This window comes from Delphinapterus leucas, chromosome 18, assembly GCF_059928025.1.
Source record: "Delphinapterus leucas isolate spDelLeu-1000000601 "Yukka" chromosome 18, BTC_Dleu_Yukka2, whole genome shotgun sequence".
Taxonomy (NCBI): Eukaryota; Metazoa; Chordata; class Mammalia; order Artiodactyla; family Monodontidae; genus Delphinapterus; species Delphinapterus leucas.
Genome location: NC_143146.1, coordinates 69712770 through 69729172, shown reverse-complemented (window position 1 = coordinate 69729172; position 16403 = coordinate 69712770). Strand labels below are relative to the sequence as shown.

The 16403-nt window shown below is 39.9% G+C and overlaps 1 protein-coding gene across 5 annotated transcripts in view; it reads right to left on the bottom strand.

Annotated features, from left to right (window-relative positions):
- The window catches only part of STARD13 (StAR related lipid transfer domain containing 13), a 295675-nt gene that overhangs the window by 78175 nt on the left and 201097 nt on the right, over positions 1-16403 (bottom strand). Inside the window, exon 1 of one of the 5 annotated variants that reach the window (XM_089899678.1) lies at positions 7041-7166. The exons of the other annotated variants lie outside the window; for them this stretch is intronic. Coding sequence (XP_089755804.1) covers positions 7041-7107 — 67 coding nt within the window. The 5' untranslated portion in view covers positions 7108-7166. Of the gene's footprint in view, positions 1-7040; positions 7167-16403 lie in introns of those variants that run through there. 5 annotated transcript variants of the gene reach the window in all.

Sequence of the window (16403 nt, the reverse complement as noted above, 5' to 3'; positions counted from 1 at the left end):
AAGTGACTTAAAATTTCCTCTTAAATGAAATCAAACAGAAGAGAATCAAAATCTAAACCTAAGATTTGAAACACCTGAAAGAAATAAAGAAGGAAAAAAGAAAGAAAAATCACTTTCATTCTATCATCTGGAGATCGAGTCACATTTTGTTGGCATATATGTAATCTCTCATTCTTTTATTAGGAAGATGTATACATGTATTGAAGCCAAGTATACCACCTATTTTATATAATCTTTAAATAAAATTGCAATCTGCTTTTTCACTTGACAATGCATTTTGAACCTCTTTCCATGCCAACAGATGTCCTTCTCAAACATTCTACTTGGCTGAATAACATTCCCACTGCTATTATTTTAAAAAGCCCCTTCTTTTATCAGTTTAGGCTTCCACAATCATACGTTAAAAATAATAAATCTAGTTCTCTGGAGGCTTCCATTCTAAATAAAGAATTTTGCCAGAATGTGCATATCCTGGTAAACGTACTTCTGGGTTGATACTTCTCATATTATTTTACATTCTGGATTAAGATGCATCTCATATGGTTTTGATTTATATTCTCAGCAGACTTCAAAAAAGGAAATTCCAAGTGGAAGTTTATTCATACACCAGAACTATGTTTAAATGATGCTACAGGGATATCTTAAACTAACACAAGTCAGGAAGTTCAAAGTTGAGGTTAGATCTTGGACGATGTTCCCACCTCTTCCTTCTTGGTATTTTGAAAGCGGAGATTTTATGTAACAGCTGTTCTGCTAGTCTTTGACCTCCTACATATGTATTTAGATAATTTCCAAGATGAATTTCAAAACTTTATGTAATTAGCATTTTCTAAAGGGTGTTGCTGCAGTTTCAAGGTTACACTTAAAAAACAAAACAAAACAAATAAACTGGACCAAATAAAGAAAAACTCCCCAACTTGTTTTAATGACTAGATGAATATTTGGAGTCTACAAGACTCCTAAAACCTTTTAAATAATCAAGAGCAAAATGTGACCCAAATTCGAAAACTAGCAAATTCACCAAGAGTGAATCTCTTTAGAACAAAACAATTTTATTTTTGTGTAGGGTTAATGTTTTGCCTTAAAGGAGAGTTCAAAATGAAGATAACGTTCTGATTTCCTTTTGCTCTTAACTAATGGCATACCTATTACTTAAATAAAACAAGATTCTTCTCTTGTTGAATGCACATACTTAGTTTTATGAATTAACTTTTTTAAAAGAGCCTGTCAATTTGTTTAGAAAATGTTCCTTTATCTGAAGGCATACCAGACTAACTGGATGTAAGAGGTAAAATGGCTTACAGTGGTTAGAAGCACTGACTCCACCCCTCATTACCTCATGACCTTGGATAGGTTAATTTCAGCATGCCTACAGGAGGGCCTAGGGGCCAAATACCCACCCTTCACAAAGATTCTTCTTACAAGAAGAATCCAACAGGCAATTCATTTTTTCATTCTATAGAAGATTTCATTAGACTCTTTCTGTTAAATAATGTTGTATCGCAGGAAGCCATGCTTTGCACCATACAATGCTGTTCAACAAGATGTAATGAGAATCATAAATGAAATGTGACACTTTGAAAATGGTAGTAAGAGCCTCCACCAGCTGCTACTTTCAGGATATGAACACCGGATTGGGGAAGGCAGTCTTGTGATTATAGTTTATGATGTGCTTACCGGTTAATAAGTAAAATATTAGCAATCATGTGCTTGGTATGTGAAGATCTCAAGGGCAAAGATATGTTTAAACATACCAAACACATCAGAGGCCTGGGAAAGAAATCTGTATCAGACATGTAGCCTTCATTAAGGGAAATGCTGTCAGAAGATTATTTTTCCATGTTAAAAAAAAACAAACAAAAAACTGAACAAATAAGTAAATCTTGAGCAAGGGATATGGGCTTCCCAGATAGGCTTCCTCTCAAGGTCATTCCCACTATTCAAAACATCCCAGGTGTGTTTTCAGGGATCTGCTTTGTGAGGAGGCAACTGGAAACTATTCAATAGTTCCAATACCGTTCAGATGCTTCAACCATTTACATCTAAAAGCAAAGGAATATTTTGCTCTTATGCTTAAAATGATTATAATGAATGTTTCATGACTGCTCACAATACACCCAATGGTGAAGAGAAAATTTAGAAAGCAGTCCTCTTTGAACCTTTTGTTTTTCCAAAACGAGGAACGGTGAGTACATATTCACACACACACACACACACACACACACATTTTAATTGAGATAAGTCTGTCTTGTTTAGGCTAATGTATAAACTAAAGGTCCTTAACCCAGGGTTTTCAGAAAGAGCTTAGGCCTGGGAACTTCTTTGCATGAAAATATTATTATATAGGCACTTTATTTGCTGAGGCTACATAGCTTTCATCAAATTCTGATTCATTTATTTTACCACTAAAGTACTCCCATTTAGCCCAAGAAAGCAAAACCTTTATGCACCTTTGAAGGCTTAGAAAAGGGCCAGCTTTTTCCTGCTTTGTTCCCTGTAGACAATCGATTCTTGATTTTGGAACTTGGTGAGATAAATAATTTCTTTCTCTCTGTCACACACACACACATACACACACACACACACACACGTATACAGGTGCACATATATTCTGTAAACGTATCACAGGTAAAACTGCAAGCATCCTTAAATAAATATGTGGATTTTTATATTCTCTTAAATTATAATATTGCAGGTACACATTACCAGATTGGAAAACAGAATGTATCTTTGCATGTCCAGTTCTTAGCCCAGAGCTTTGCAAATGAATGTTGACTAAAAGAGTGAAGGGCTATATTAAGAGGAAAATATTCAATATTTATAGTTTTAAATATTTACAGGCCAATAAACACCTAAAACATTTTTCAGATACATGAGTTCCCTCTGAAGTCACAGGGCTATTTTAAATATGGGAACATGTATTGTGAATGTACTTTGCAAACAGTAAAACCCTGTAAAAAATAAGGTTTTATATCCTTGGGCAGTACTGTCTTTGTAGATCTCAATGTTGCCTAGGTTTTCTGAAGGGCAGGGCATTTGACACAGTCCCAGCACGGACTGGGAGAGTCATTCCTACGGGCCCCGATCCCTTTCCCCTTCCCTCTGCATGGAATCCTTGGGAATTCCTAGTCCAGACATTACTGCAAGATTTAGTCTTGGAAGAATAACAGCGTGAAAAGATTTTCCTGTTTTTTCACAAAGGAATCACTCTCCCTTTTTAAGATCAACAAACCTGATTGGGATATATTCATTCATACTTGAAAATAACCAGACATGAGCATAGAAAAAGAATATCATAAGACTTTCAAATGTTTTGACCACAGTCTTTAGAAAGAAATATACTACTAATAGTTGTGAGCATGTACATACATACTCATACTCAGAGACTGAAACAAAGTTTCACAAAACAATAATTACTCTTTATATACATGCAATGCCACCTGACATTTTCTGTTCTGTTCTCTTCTATTAAAAATTGCTGGGTATATCCATTAGCTGACTTCATTACCCTCAGTTTAAAGAATGCTGCCTCAGATGACACTCTGTTATATGAGAAGCATCTGGTTAAATCAATGAATAAACTGAGTCCAGTTCTAAGAGTCTGACAACTGGTCTTCCTAGACTCCTTCCCTCTCCTGAATTCCTCATATTCTCACAAACTCAACCCCAAGACCTGCTTAGTTTCCCTCTTAAATGTATTTCTCCAGCTTCTATCGGCCCACTTCCATTCTCTCTGCCTTAGTTTAGAGCATGATCATGTCCTGAGACGATTGCAGCAGACTCCTAACAGGTGCTCCTAACAGGTGCCCCTGCTTCAGTTCTTGCCTTCCTGACCTCTCTAAGACACAGGTATGATCATTCTCCTTAGGATTCCTTCATGCCTCCCTGTCACCCAAAGAACAAAGTACCAGCCCATTACCCTCACCCACAGCGCCCTCCCTCATCTGGCCTCTGCCTACTTCCAGGGGCTCACGGCCCAGTTTGGGCCCAGGTACTGAAACGGCAGGGAGTTTGTCAGTCCCATGGTGCTGTTTCACGTTCCACGCTTGCCCTTGGGTTGATTCTTCTCCTTTGTCTGTCCCATTCTTCCTACTTCTTTTTCTCCTGATTTACTCATTTGTCTTCTATCAAGATTCAGCTAAGACATCACTTTCCGAATCCCAGGTTAGCTTGTCTCTCTCCGGACTTTTGTACGTTATAGTCCTTACGAGGTTAGACTGAAATGTTCTTGTTATACGTCTGTCTCCCCATTAGACTACAAGCGTTTCAAGGGCAGAGGTTGCCTGATTCACTTTTTGCACCTCTAGTGCCTGGCAGAGCACTTGAACCCAGTGCGTGTTCAATGCAAGCTTCCTTAAATAAATATGCTGAATGTGGCAGAGCTGAGAAGCTCTGCTTCTGTTCCAGGTGTCCCTTGGGTACCCATCTTTCACCAACATTGCCCTGCATTCATCCCAAATCAGAACGGACTGCCGCTCCTTTTATTTATTCCCAGCAAAGGACCTGCACATACTGCTGGTCAAAGGTCTTTGGCGAAGGTACCTCTGGCCCCTGAAAAAGCTCTCCTGCTTTCTTTCTTTTTTCCTGGTTTGACTGAAGGAGGCTGAGGGGCACATGCTGGGTTTTCACGCCTTCCGGTTCTATTTCATTTAAGTCTGCTGCTACTGTTGCTGGAGCTGAGGATGGGCTAAGTGCCAGCCCCAGACTTAATAACAAATCAATGACATGAAATCTCATGAAGCTTAGAGGTCTTCCAGATGTGGATTTGGAATAGTAATGGGAAGTCAGATTTGGTCCAGAGTCATTTCCAATCTAGACGACTCTGGGAGAAGGAGGGTAGTTCTGGTGATGAGCAAAAAGGGTTAGGTGCCCTCAGGAGCAGATCTGAGCCTAGTTCAGTCTGGACCACCCGAGATCTCCCTGCATATGCCTTGGAGGACACCCAGCTCCCCGAAGCTGCCCCATTCATTCCTCCAAGGGAATCATCCAGTCAGTCCACAACGGCACCCCTGGGGAAGTGGGTATGCTTTCAGTCAGAGTAGAATAATGCCTCTCTACACACTACAGTAGAGAAATGGAGTAGAGCAATCCCCTCTCTTTAAATGTAACTACACCCAGCCACGACTATTTTGGTTCTCAGGAGCAGAGGGAAAATGTGTGATATACTGAGGTGACCTTCTTTTGGGCACTAGATTTAGTTGGGTCTGCCTAGAAGACCCTCCCCTTTATTCTTAGTTAAACCTTCTCTTTCCTGGAAAAGGTAGCTTGTTGGACACCTACTCCAGGAAGCCTTCCCTAAACCCTTCTAACACTTATGGTCTCTCCCCTTCCATGATCCCTGGCTATCTTGAATTGTTATTTGACCTATTATTATGGTCATCTCTTAGTGGACTTAAAGTCTGAGCACAGTGAACTTGTAAACAGTAGGGACTCAGTACAATTTGTGGTGGTTGTAGCTGTTATGGCTACCATCAATAACTAACAGAAAGACAAGCTCATACATGGGTGTGGCTGGTGACTGATTGTGATGGTGATGATTACTGGCCCTTGCTCATCTCTAGACACAGGAAAGTAACCTGGGGGAAAGGATGAAATTCTTTAATGGATAAAGCAAAGGACGGAACAGATATGGTAAGGAAGACAGCAAGTTGAGATCAACCCCCCCCCCCCCCACCGCCAGAGTGTAGCAGTGGAGAGCAGCATAGAGTATGGGATTACTGTAGGGGTCCCTGAACAAACCTCATTACATCTCAAAGTCTCCGTTTCCTCATCCACAAAATGTGCATAATGTTATGGATATAATTCAGGTCAGCTGGAAGGATGTGAGAGAAACTCCAGAACAAGGAAGGGTATTTTGTGTACCGCTGCAATTCTGGTCCCTGGCACAAGGCTTTGGACTTTACTTTGTGTTTACAAATGTTGGACAAAATGAATTACGTAAATTGACAAAGAGCAGGCACTTAAAAGTTGGAGCTTTTATTATCAACTGAAATGAGTACTTTTCACATTTTCCCACTGACGTACTCAAATGGCAGAAGACAATAAACAGATGTCCTCCATGAATTTATTTCACATTTCTACCTATATAGAGGACGAATAAAACATGCCCTCCCTTATTTTACTACAAAAAGCTTTCCCTCAAATTTTAAGAAAACCAATGCTCCAAGATGTACCATCGTGGACATTCTGGGGGGATGAAGGGACTCAAATGTAAATTTAAAAGAGAAATTTCACTTTTAGAGAGATGATTTATCACTAGATTTATCTTATTTTTTAATAACAGCTTCCCTGAACACTAGAAAATGTGGGGTTTGGGCAAATGCCAACTCCATTCGAGATAGGATGACACTACTGGACCCAGGGGTTTGACTAGAACGAACTGAGAGACACGCAGGCAATGGACAGCTGACGGTTGGTTGAGCTTAGATCACAGGATGGAGGTAGAATCTCTGCTCAGCAACATAAGATGTTGGCTTGAAAACAAAGACATTCTTAAATATATTTCTGTAAAATAGCAGAAGATCTCATGTTCTGAAGGCAAGTTGTGCCTTTCATTAAGGAACGCAACCAACATCCCTCAAAGATAACTTCAGAGATAGAACCCAAATTTGATCACTCGCTCTGCTGCTTAATATCCTTCAGGACTCTTAAATGCTTCCAAAGTAAAATGCAAACTTCCAAGGACAGCATAGGATTCTTGAGCTCAGCGTGGGTCCCCGGCGTGTCCTTCTGCGTCTCAACTGGGCACGTGCCCTGGATGCCAGCAGTACTAACTCCCAGCTCCTTCAAACTGCAGCTTCCCGCCACTCCCGTCCTCTGTTCCCTGTAGGTACTTTTCCTAAAGCTAGAATGGCTTTCTCCCACTTGATCTGACTCGCTAATCCTTATTCTTCCTTCCCCCTCTGTTTCTTTAATTCTCAGCTCTAGTTTTACCTTCTCTGCCAAGTCCTTCCTGACCACCGGCTTTCTGCCACACAGGTAGGTAAGGTTCTCCCCATCTCTCCTTGGCACCCTCTGTGTACCTCTGGCCCAGCACTTACCCTGGCACTGGAATTTTTGGTTGATTCTGCTTTTCTGTTTCCCTCCACAGGCACAGTCTTTGCACATCCTGTGCCAGCAAAGTGCCCAGCACCCCAAAGGGGCTTGATTAATGTTTGCGTTATGAACTGAGGAAGCTTCCAGCACAGAGGCTCAAGAAATTTAGAGCGAGGAGTAAATGATAGTCCTTTCTCATGCTTCCGGCCACGGACAGAGAGGAAGAACCTCATTGCTCCCCGGTGACCTGTGAAGCAACAGCAAAGATTCCAAACCTCCACACTTCCTTTCCCCACTGTTTTCATTCACGTTAAAAAAGGAACACCATGGATTTGCATCACAGCCTCAAAGTACTGTGAGGGGAAGACAGGATTGCATTTGGAACAGGAAGAATCACACTCCTTCTTATGAATCAAACCCCTAAACAGAACAAAATTTAAGGTGGAGTATGTCCCACTTACTCACATTATCAACAGTCCTTTAGTATCGAACAGAACTCTCTACTCGTGAAGGAAGAGTGCAAGAGTTACAATTCCAATGGTTAATCTTTTGCTTGAAACTTCCAAATCTTTTATTTGTCCTTAAAGAACATAAATACAGTTTAAAAACATTCCACAGCTGACAACATGTAGCAAAGATGATGTTTCTAAAAGACTTCCTCCTTCTTGGTACAAAAAGTACCCTCATATATCCTGTAGGTACTAACAGATTCATGTTCATAACTGCTTTAAGTTCTATGCTTCTCCTCTCCTCTCTGTCAAGTGTGGTTTCTATTTAGAGTCTAAACAGTATATTGTCAATTACATATTCCATAATGTCACTTATTTTATAACACAATAATGGTATTAGCAAATTTGAAGTTAATAGTCCCCAAACAGCAAAAAAAAAGCAAAACCAAAACCAAATCCATACCTCTTAGGTTTACCGAATTCTAGGTTTTAAAATTCTCTTTGGCATAATGGTTTCTATTAGCAAAACCCAGATAGCACTAAATTACCAATAAATTCTGCCAGAAACATCCTATGAAACTCTGCTCCAAGGATTTACAATCATTCATTTTAGGCTTCATATTGATACCTCTTTGTTTCCAATCATGCTGTGAAAACAGAAGGGAAACAATTCACAGCAGTGCTTCCAGATGCTCATCTGGGAAAGTGGGGGAGTATCCCTAATGCTGATGTCACTGTCATTTCTAAAATTCCAGCCCTGGTCACTCTGCCATCTGGGCTACTTTTCTATCTGGAATTCTCTCTCCCAGCCTTCCCTCACTACCCACTCACCTGACCCTTGGGGGAATCATGAATCACTTCCTGTCCTTTAAACTTGTGGCTGAACTTCCCCTTCTGTAACAGCCTCAAACTGGGGGGTGGGTGGGGGTTGGGGGCATGCAATGAGAAGGACTGGGAGGGAGAGGGCTGCCTGGAAGGCAGGCAGAGGGCAGAGGAGTCGCTCTCCATCCATATTAGAGTGAGTTGCTGAGCACTGCCGACTCTTGTTTTTTTAGGAGATGAATGATCGTTATCACAGTAATGACCTGAGTTGTGCATTTTTTACTGCTTGATTTACCTCCAAAATCCTGATTCCATTCTTCACCGTTCTACTGCTTACGTGCAACTTCAGAAAGGATGGAGGGTAAAAGAAGTAAAAAGCAAATTCATCAACCTCACATCTATGAAAAGTCTGATGGGGCAAATCTGAGACCTGCTTAAAAATAAGTGGTTGTACAGGCATCTATTTTATTGAGACCCACCTCCTTATTTGTCATTAATATTAATACATTGGACGTAGTATATGAGTCAGCTTTCTAGGTCAGTTTTTTATTAAAAGGATATTTTTACTATGATAAAGATTTTTTAAATTAAGAATTTAAAAATATCACGGCAGAGATAAGCTAAGTATTTAACAAACACATGGGAGGACGATGATTCCCAGCCTCCCTTGGAGGTAGGCATGTGAAGGAGGTCTGGACAAAGGCACGTGGGTGGACCTGCCATGTGATCTACCTCCCCCTGTCCTTCTCCATCCACCAGTGGATATGCCAGTGCCCAGGAGACATTGGAAGCTTCATGTTGAGTCAGGAGAGCCTCAGTTGGTCTATGTCTGGTGCAGAGTGTCCTCAATGTGAACAGGAAACATAATTTTAGTTGGCTGAGACTGTAACACTTTGAGGACAGGAACCGCTGCCTTATTTGACATTGAATCCCCCATGATTGGAAAAGAGTATCCCCTTATGCCTGGAAAAGAGCAGGTATCTGGCCAGTGTCTATGGAATAATGAATGTTGAGTGAGTCATAAGAGTATACACATGAAAAATCAAAACGCACACAAAAAGTTAATTCTGAGAAAAGTTTCTGGGGATGCTTTGCTCCTACACACACATAATCAACTTCACTCTAAATATCACTCAAAAACTCTTTTGTCGGGCTTCCCTGGTGGCGCAGTGGTTGAGAGTCTGCCTGCTGATGCAGGGGACACACGTTCGTGCCCCGGTCTGGGAAGATCCCACATGCCGCGGAGCGGCTGGGCCTGTGAGCCATGGCCGCTGAGCCTGTGCGTCCGGAGCCTGTGCTCCGCAACGGGAGAGGCCACAACAGTGAGAGGCCCGCATACCGCAAAAAAAAAAAAAACAAAAAAAACCTCTTTTGTCTTTTATGTCCATTTTTGTTTTCATGGAAAGCATCCAACTTTCAATACGTACCACAAACTAAGGTAGATTGTTAAACAGTTTCTTTTGAAAAGGATTCAATTCTGACCCTTCTCCTCGACCTACCCCCACCCCCACCCTGAAAATAAACCCAATCTCAGTTGACTGAACATATTTATTTCACTGCTCATCAGTTTTAGAGAATCAAATGCATTTAAAAAGCAGTTTGGGGTTATCCAGACTTTAATGAGGGGATGCTGACTGTGGGAAGGTTTCCTGGCTTCATATTCTCTCCATAAAGAAATTTCTTGCCCCCATCAGACTAATCCGTGAGTCCGTGAAAGTGACACATGGTAAGATCCTTTGCCTTAATAACAAAACCCATAAATCCCTTACATATTTGTATTTATTTTCAGGCTAAACTTGATTTCTAGGTTCAAGACTATGAAGCAACATTTGGTGTTTCCTTTTCAGACTAACTGTGACTAGATACTAGGACAGAGGCTTAGGGTCTGTCCAGGAGATGTCAATGATTCCACACCTTGTATTTATGTTTCTTTTTTGTCATTCAAAAATATTTCATTTCCTTTCTTTTTATTGTATAAAAATTAACATCAGAAATAGCTTGATGCCTCATAGAAATCATAAGGAAGAGTTACAAATCAAGATTTTAAAAATTCCTTAGTATATTCACAAGAGGTGATAGCAGGTACATTTATAATTTGGTTGGAATCTCCAAAGTGGCTTTAACTTTTAACACTAATATTTAAGGGCTAGATATAACTGATTTTTAGTTGTAAAAAAAGAAGCAAGGGAGGAGGGAGGGAGAAAAGAAGGAAGGGAGGAAGACAGAAAGGAAGGAACTCCAGCTATAAGCCATCCTTTCAAATTACCCAAACAAACACAGTCCTCTGGCTGGCACCTGGATGGCCAGTCTAGCACTAGTACTCCAGGACACTGGTATCTGATTACCTGGCTGCTGTATACAAGCCTCCTTCTAACAAGGACAGAACCTGTTGTTTGTCTTTCCTACTGTATATTGGTGCCCTTATTATGGATAGTGTCCAGTTCACAGCTATTTCTCAAGGCAGAAATGCTGACATCGTTCTCAATTTTATCTAAGTACAATTTTTTTTGCTTGGCTCAATTCCTCTCCCATCTGTAGAACGGTTCTCTGCACCCTTTGCTCCCTGTTTTTGTCCTGTCTTCGGTATTCTGGATTTCGAGCAGGAGTTCAATGATGGTCATTGACTAAAATGACCACCTTAAGGCTCACCTCTTTTTCAACTTCAACCCACTGTAAATCACTTTAAATACTACTGCAAAAATGATGATGCCAAATCTAACTCTAGATTTATGTTATTTTAAAATTTAGCTTCCCAACCCCCTCTGGGATAAAACAAGCTTTTCACTGTACTAGGTACCCAGTAAGTTCACATTTCACCTATGAGTAAATATTTGGCTAAAGTTCATTGTGGCTAAGGGATGCCTGTTTGGGCTTCATTTTGCCCTGAACTTGTTTTATTTAACAAATATTTTAAAGATTTACTGAGATGGGCAAAAGAGCAAAACCCTAAATGTTTTTAAGCCTGTGGCTCTTAGCACCACCACCATAAGAGACCAAAAATAGAGGATGCAGTTGCAATATTGCATTCATTTCTCAATGTGCTCAATATAACTAGCATACTCTTTTAAAAAATCCAAGCATTCAAAACAAACAAACAAAAAAACACAGTGTTACTCCAATATATTATTATACTCAAAAAGACTTTGGGGGCTTCCCTGGTGGCGCAGTGGTTGAGAGTCCGCCTGCCGATGCAGGGGACACGGGTTCGTGTCCTGGTCTGGGGAGATCCCACATGCCGCGGAGCAGCTGGGCCTGTGAGCCATGGCCGCTGAGCCTGCGTGTCCGGAGCCTGTGCTCCGCAACGGGAGAGGCCACAGCAGTGAGAGGCCCACGTACGGGGGAAAAAAAAAAAAAGACCTTGGAATTTTGAAATTTATTTTAATAACTTATGACATAAATAGTTACTAAAATGAAGCCACGTTAAAAAAAAACAAACTATATACATGATTTTCAACTTTTTAAGTGTACTTTTCTTTGGGAAGCTTTGTTGACTGGCTCACCACTGATTATTAGATGGTAAGCAACGTAATTCTGAAGGTCTTGAATTTAATTTGAAAAAACTGTTTGCTTAGTCATAGTCTAGCTATTGTTTTCAGGGGGTTTATAAAAATTGCCTTTTAAATTTTTTTTGGAAAAAAAGTATATATTCAGGAAATTAGGGGAAAAAAAAAAAGAGAGAGAGAGAGAGAGCCTATAGAAATCAAAGACTTTCATGGAACAAGTTTTTGCTCCACAGGAGAGTCTAGAGATGCCAAATAAAATGATCAAGGTGACCAGCTAGCTGTGTGACTTGGGCACAACACTTTAACCTCCCTGATCCAATCTTCTCACCAATAAAATGAGGTCTTTTTTAGCGCTCTAAAATGCTATGATTCGTAAGATGAAATATTATGCTGATAATATCTGAAATCAATGCCTCTTTGGAACAATGTCACAGGACTACAGAGAAGATAAACCATACCTATGTTCTGGCTACATGATTGTAGACCATAGCCACACCCATGATAAGTGAATCCAAGAAAACCCACATTAACGTTGTAGGAAAGGTAAGGTCCGTCTAACACTTTGTTGCTAGGAAAGCATTGTTGACGAGCTCTAATACAAACGGTCTGTACGATTTCATACTGTGGTCTCTGACATAGCAAGCGAAGCTTCCTGAGAAACCACAGCCTCAGCTGCTGCGTCTTTGTACAGGACATTAACCCCAATTGGTTCCTTTTTTTCAATTTTATTCTTAAATGTACCATTTCTGATCTCTCTCCATTTTGTAATCCAATTCTAATAAAGACAAAGAGACAGGATTCTGACTGCAGGGAGATGAATAAAAGTGCATCTTTAAAGACAGTCAGTTATTATTATTTTAAAGACAGACAGTTATTAAAATGTCTGGATAAATGCTGCACTCAGCCTGCAAATCACCCAGGCAGTCTGGCCCTTGGTGCACGTGGCCCTGAACTGCTTTCTCTGAAATGGAGTCACAGGAATCTGTGAACTGGAGTCTCTCGACTTTTCAGCAGTTCCCCCCGCACCTGACACTGTGTCAGGCACATAATGCTATGGTGAAACTTGTTTTGTCAACTTACTAGATGGTTATTATTGGAAAGGCCAAAAAAGAAAAAAAAAATTTAGAGCCTGTGAAGGCTTTAGGCATTTTGTAGTTTGACTGGAGATAAACATTTGCCATAATTGGAGTATTTACTAAACAAGGAATAAGCTACTTAGACGCTAAGACAGTATATTGGTAACTTTGCTTCCATTATTCCTTAATTTGTTCATTATAATCATGCACACTTGGGCTTCCCTGGTGGTGCAGTGGTTAGGAATCCGCCTGTCAATGCAGGGGACATGGGTTCGAGCCCTGGTCCGCAAGGATCCCACGTGCCGCAGAGCAACTAAGCCTATGCGCCGCAACTACTGAGCCTGTGCTCTAGAGCCTGTGCTCCGCGACAGGAGAAGCCACTGCAGTGAGAAGCCCGTGCACTGAAATGAAGACCCAATGCAGCCAATAAACAAACAAACAAATAAATAAATGAGAACTAATTATATTTTTTAAAAATCACGCACACTTGTTATTGGAATTTATTTTCTTTGAAACAAATATTGTCACTAGAGTGCTGCAGTTTTCAAAATGCATATTCATGAATGTTCTCCCTGATATAAATTGTATGAGGGAGGTTTAGAGGGCCCACAACTTCCATTCAATTCTTGTTTTAATTCTCTCTTATACCGCTCAAATATTCTGCTAGAAGGTGTCTGCATTATTATTGTTGATATTGTGTGCCAGGTATTGATGCTAAATGCATTATGCTCGCATATACGATAGCTCATTTAATCCTCACAACAGCCTCTAAAGTGGTATGATCATCCCCATCTTACGCAGGAAGAAACTAATGCTCAGAGAGGTTAAATAAGGTGTCAAGGCCACACGGTGGGGATGCTATAAGGCAAACCACAGTTTCTGCTCCAATTCTAGTCCTCATTCATAACTAAATGGGAATAAGTGATACAAACAGCAAAGCTCTTCCAAATCCTTTTGGAAGAAGGTAGGGTTTAAATTATAAATAAAAAAAGCAACCAAACGAAAGAAAAAATTTACTCACATAATTTTCCCATTTACTTATTCATACCTTCATCAGCCGTTAAATACATACGTTACCGTTGCAACAGAGAATCTCAGGAGCAGAAAAAGAGGTGGCAGCACTTAAACTGATGAAAGAGCGGGTTGTCAGTGATAAGAAGGAGAAAAGTTGATGGATCACACAATATTTTTCTAAAGGTCTTGACTCCCTGTGGAAAGTTCTAGGTGGAGACAGTAGGGTTCCTGGCAGAGTGAAGTCTCTAGGAGCTTAGGAAAAGGTGAGGTGCAGAAAAAATGAGGGCATCATAATGACAGTATTTTTACAGGACATACACCCACAGAAAGCACAGAAGCAGGTTTTTCAGGTATGATCTCACACCAACCTGACTCTCTGAGACAGACATCACCATCACCACTTTGGGGATGAGCAATAGAAAAGCATGCACCTAGCCAGTGACAGTGTCGAGATTCAAATCCAGATCCCTCTGAGCCTGAAGCCTTGTACCTTTTCAGGGTGCCAGGCTGCTCTAAGTGGTCCTGCTGCAGTGTTCTTGCCAGGTAAGAACTTGTAGCGGGCAAACAAGGAAACCAAAAAGAAGACCCTAACTTGGTGGGCAGGACAGAGAAAGTACACAGAGCTGTAAAATAAATGAGGAGGTTTATCTAACAATCTGTACTATTAATTAAATTTAGCTATCTACCAGCTAAGTGCTCTGCGGCTCCATGGTAATTATCAAGCCAGTCAGAATTTCTAATAGTGCTGATAACTAAGTATGATAGGATTATGCTTTTTTCCTTCTCAGGGCTGAAGCAAAAAAGTTTCTCTAAAGCCAAGGTTTTCATTTTTTTTCTTTTTTTCAATTAGTTACCAGTCCAGAATTATCCCAGAGACCTCAAGGATTGTTAGAGCTTATTTTCACTTATGTAGGGAAAAAGAAAGAAAGAATTCTTCCTGGGTAGAAGCAAGAGCACAGAAACACGCTTTCTGGTCTTTCTCGCCTCAATCTGGACTGTTGTCAACAGACTCAACTCAGCAGAAAAGCGACAGGAGTAGGGCAATGAACACCGCCCATGCCTAATAACCTGATAACTATCAATAAATAAATTAAAATTTTACGATTTTTGAACCATAAATATACTTCACTTTTTAAAACAGGATTGTCAAAAAACAATGTTAAGTATTACCCTAAAATTGTGTGTTAAATGAACTTTCGTAAATAAATCTTAAATATGGAAGGTTAATTAATATTTCATTTTGGAAATATTCTGCTGTGAAATCCAGTTTACTAAGGAGACTAACTTTTTCACTTTAAAAAAGTGTTTTGACTGAATCTTAACACACAAAACACCCCCGATTTATGTATCTTGTAAATGTAGATTCTTTTATGGTAAGAATACATAAAATAGGTTAATGAGCATTTGTTTTAGGTTCAAAAGTGCTTAAACATCACGTTAAAGATATAACATAGAATGAAGCTACTTTACTATAAATTATAGTTCGTATGCTTGTTAGCAGAAAACTTTTCAAACCTATAATGCTTTGTTAGTTTGGGGCAGAATATTGGGTAAATTCAAAATAGTTAAGAATTAAGATAGAAAGAAAGATGGTTCTCAACTCCCAGATATGGGCTTCTTTGGAGAAAGTGAAAATGGATTTTTTTTTTTAAATGAGAAATGAATGATAAACTACTTTTTAAAAAGGATATTACATATGCTGTTAGTCATTTAAAAAAAATGACCACAGAAACTTTGATTCACATTTTTCTGGTGACATAGCCCCCCTTGTAAAAACGTATACACATACCAATATGTTATGTGAACTGCAATCTTGTAGTGACTTCAAGGAAAAACTTGTTTTTATAAAAGAACTCACATTTTCCCATGCTTCCTCACTTCTTGTGCAAGAACTTTAATGAGATTCGAGTAAACTGTGTTTTATTTATTTTCCTTTGTTCTTCCCTTCTTACTGGAAGAGAACATTATCTGGATATAATCATGTTCAAAGAGAATGAATTATGAGTAAGGAGATGCTTTAAATCAATGACCAACAATTAAAATGACTAACCCTGCCACCACTTTGGGTATGGCAACTTAATTTTACCAGGGCAACGTATTTTATTCTAAGGCAAAAAATGAACCCACAGGAAGGAATGCTATTTCAGTAGCCTCCAATTTCGTCTTTGCAGATTTAGCCTCTCTCTCTAACCCAGCTGACTAAACTTGAAGTTGTGTAGTGGTGGAAATACAATGTGAAAATCTTTGGCCTACTTCCTCAGCGTCTCTGGAGACTTTGTTTTTCTCTCAGCTTACTACCCCATAACTTGCCAAATCATTGTTCCTATTCACTAAACTATCAGCAAGCCTGTCTGGTGTTCCAGCCACCTGGAGCTGACAGATATTTTCCTAATATGAAGGATGCTATAGCAACTAGATTTGTGGCATGGATACAAACCAGGCATAATGGTGCTACAATTTAAGGTGAGAAACAGACACATAGCACCCGCATCAGTATTACCCCA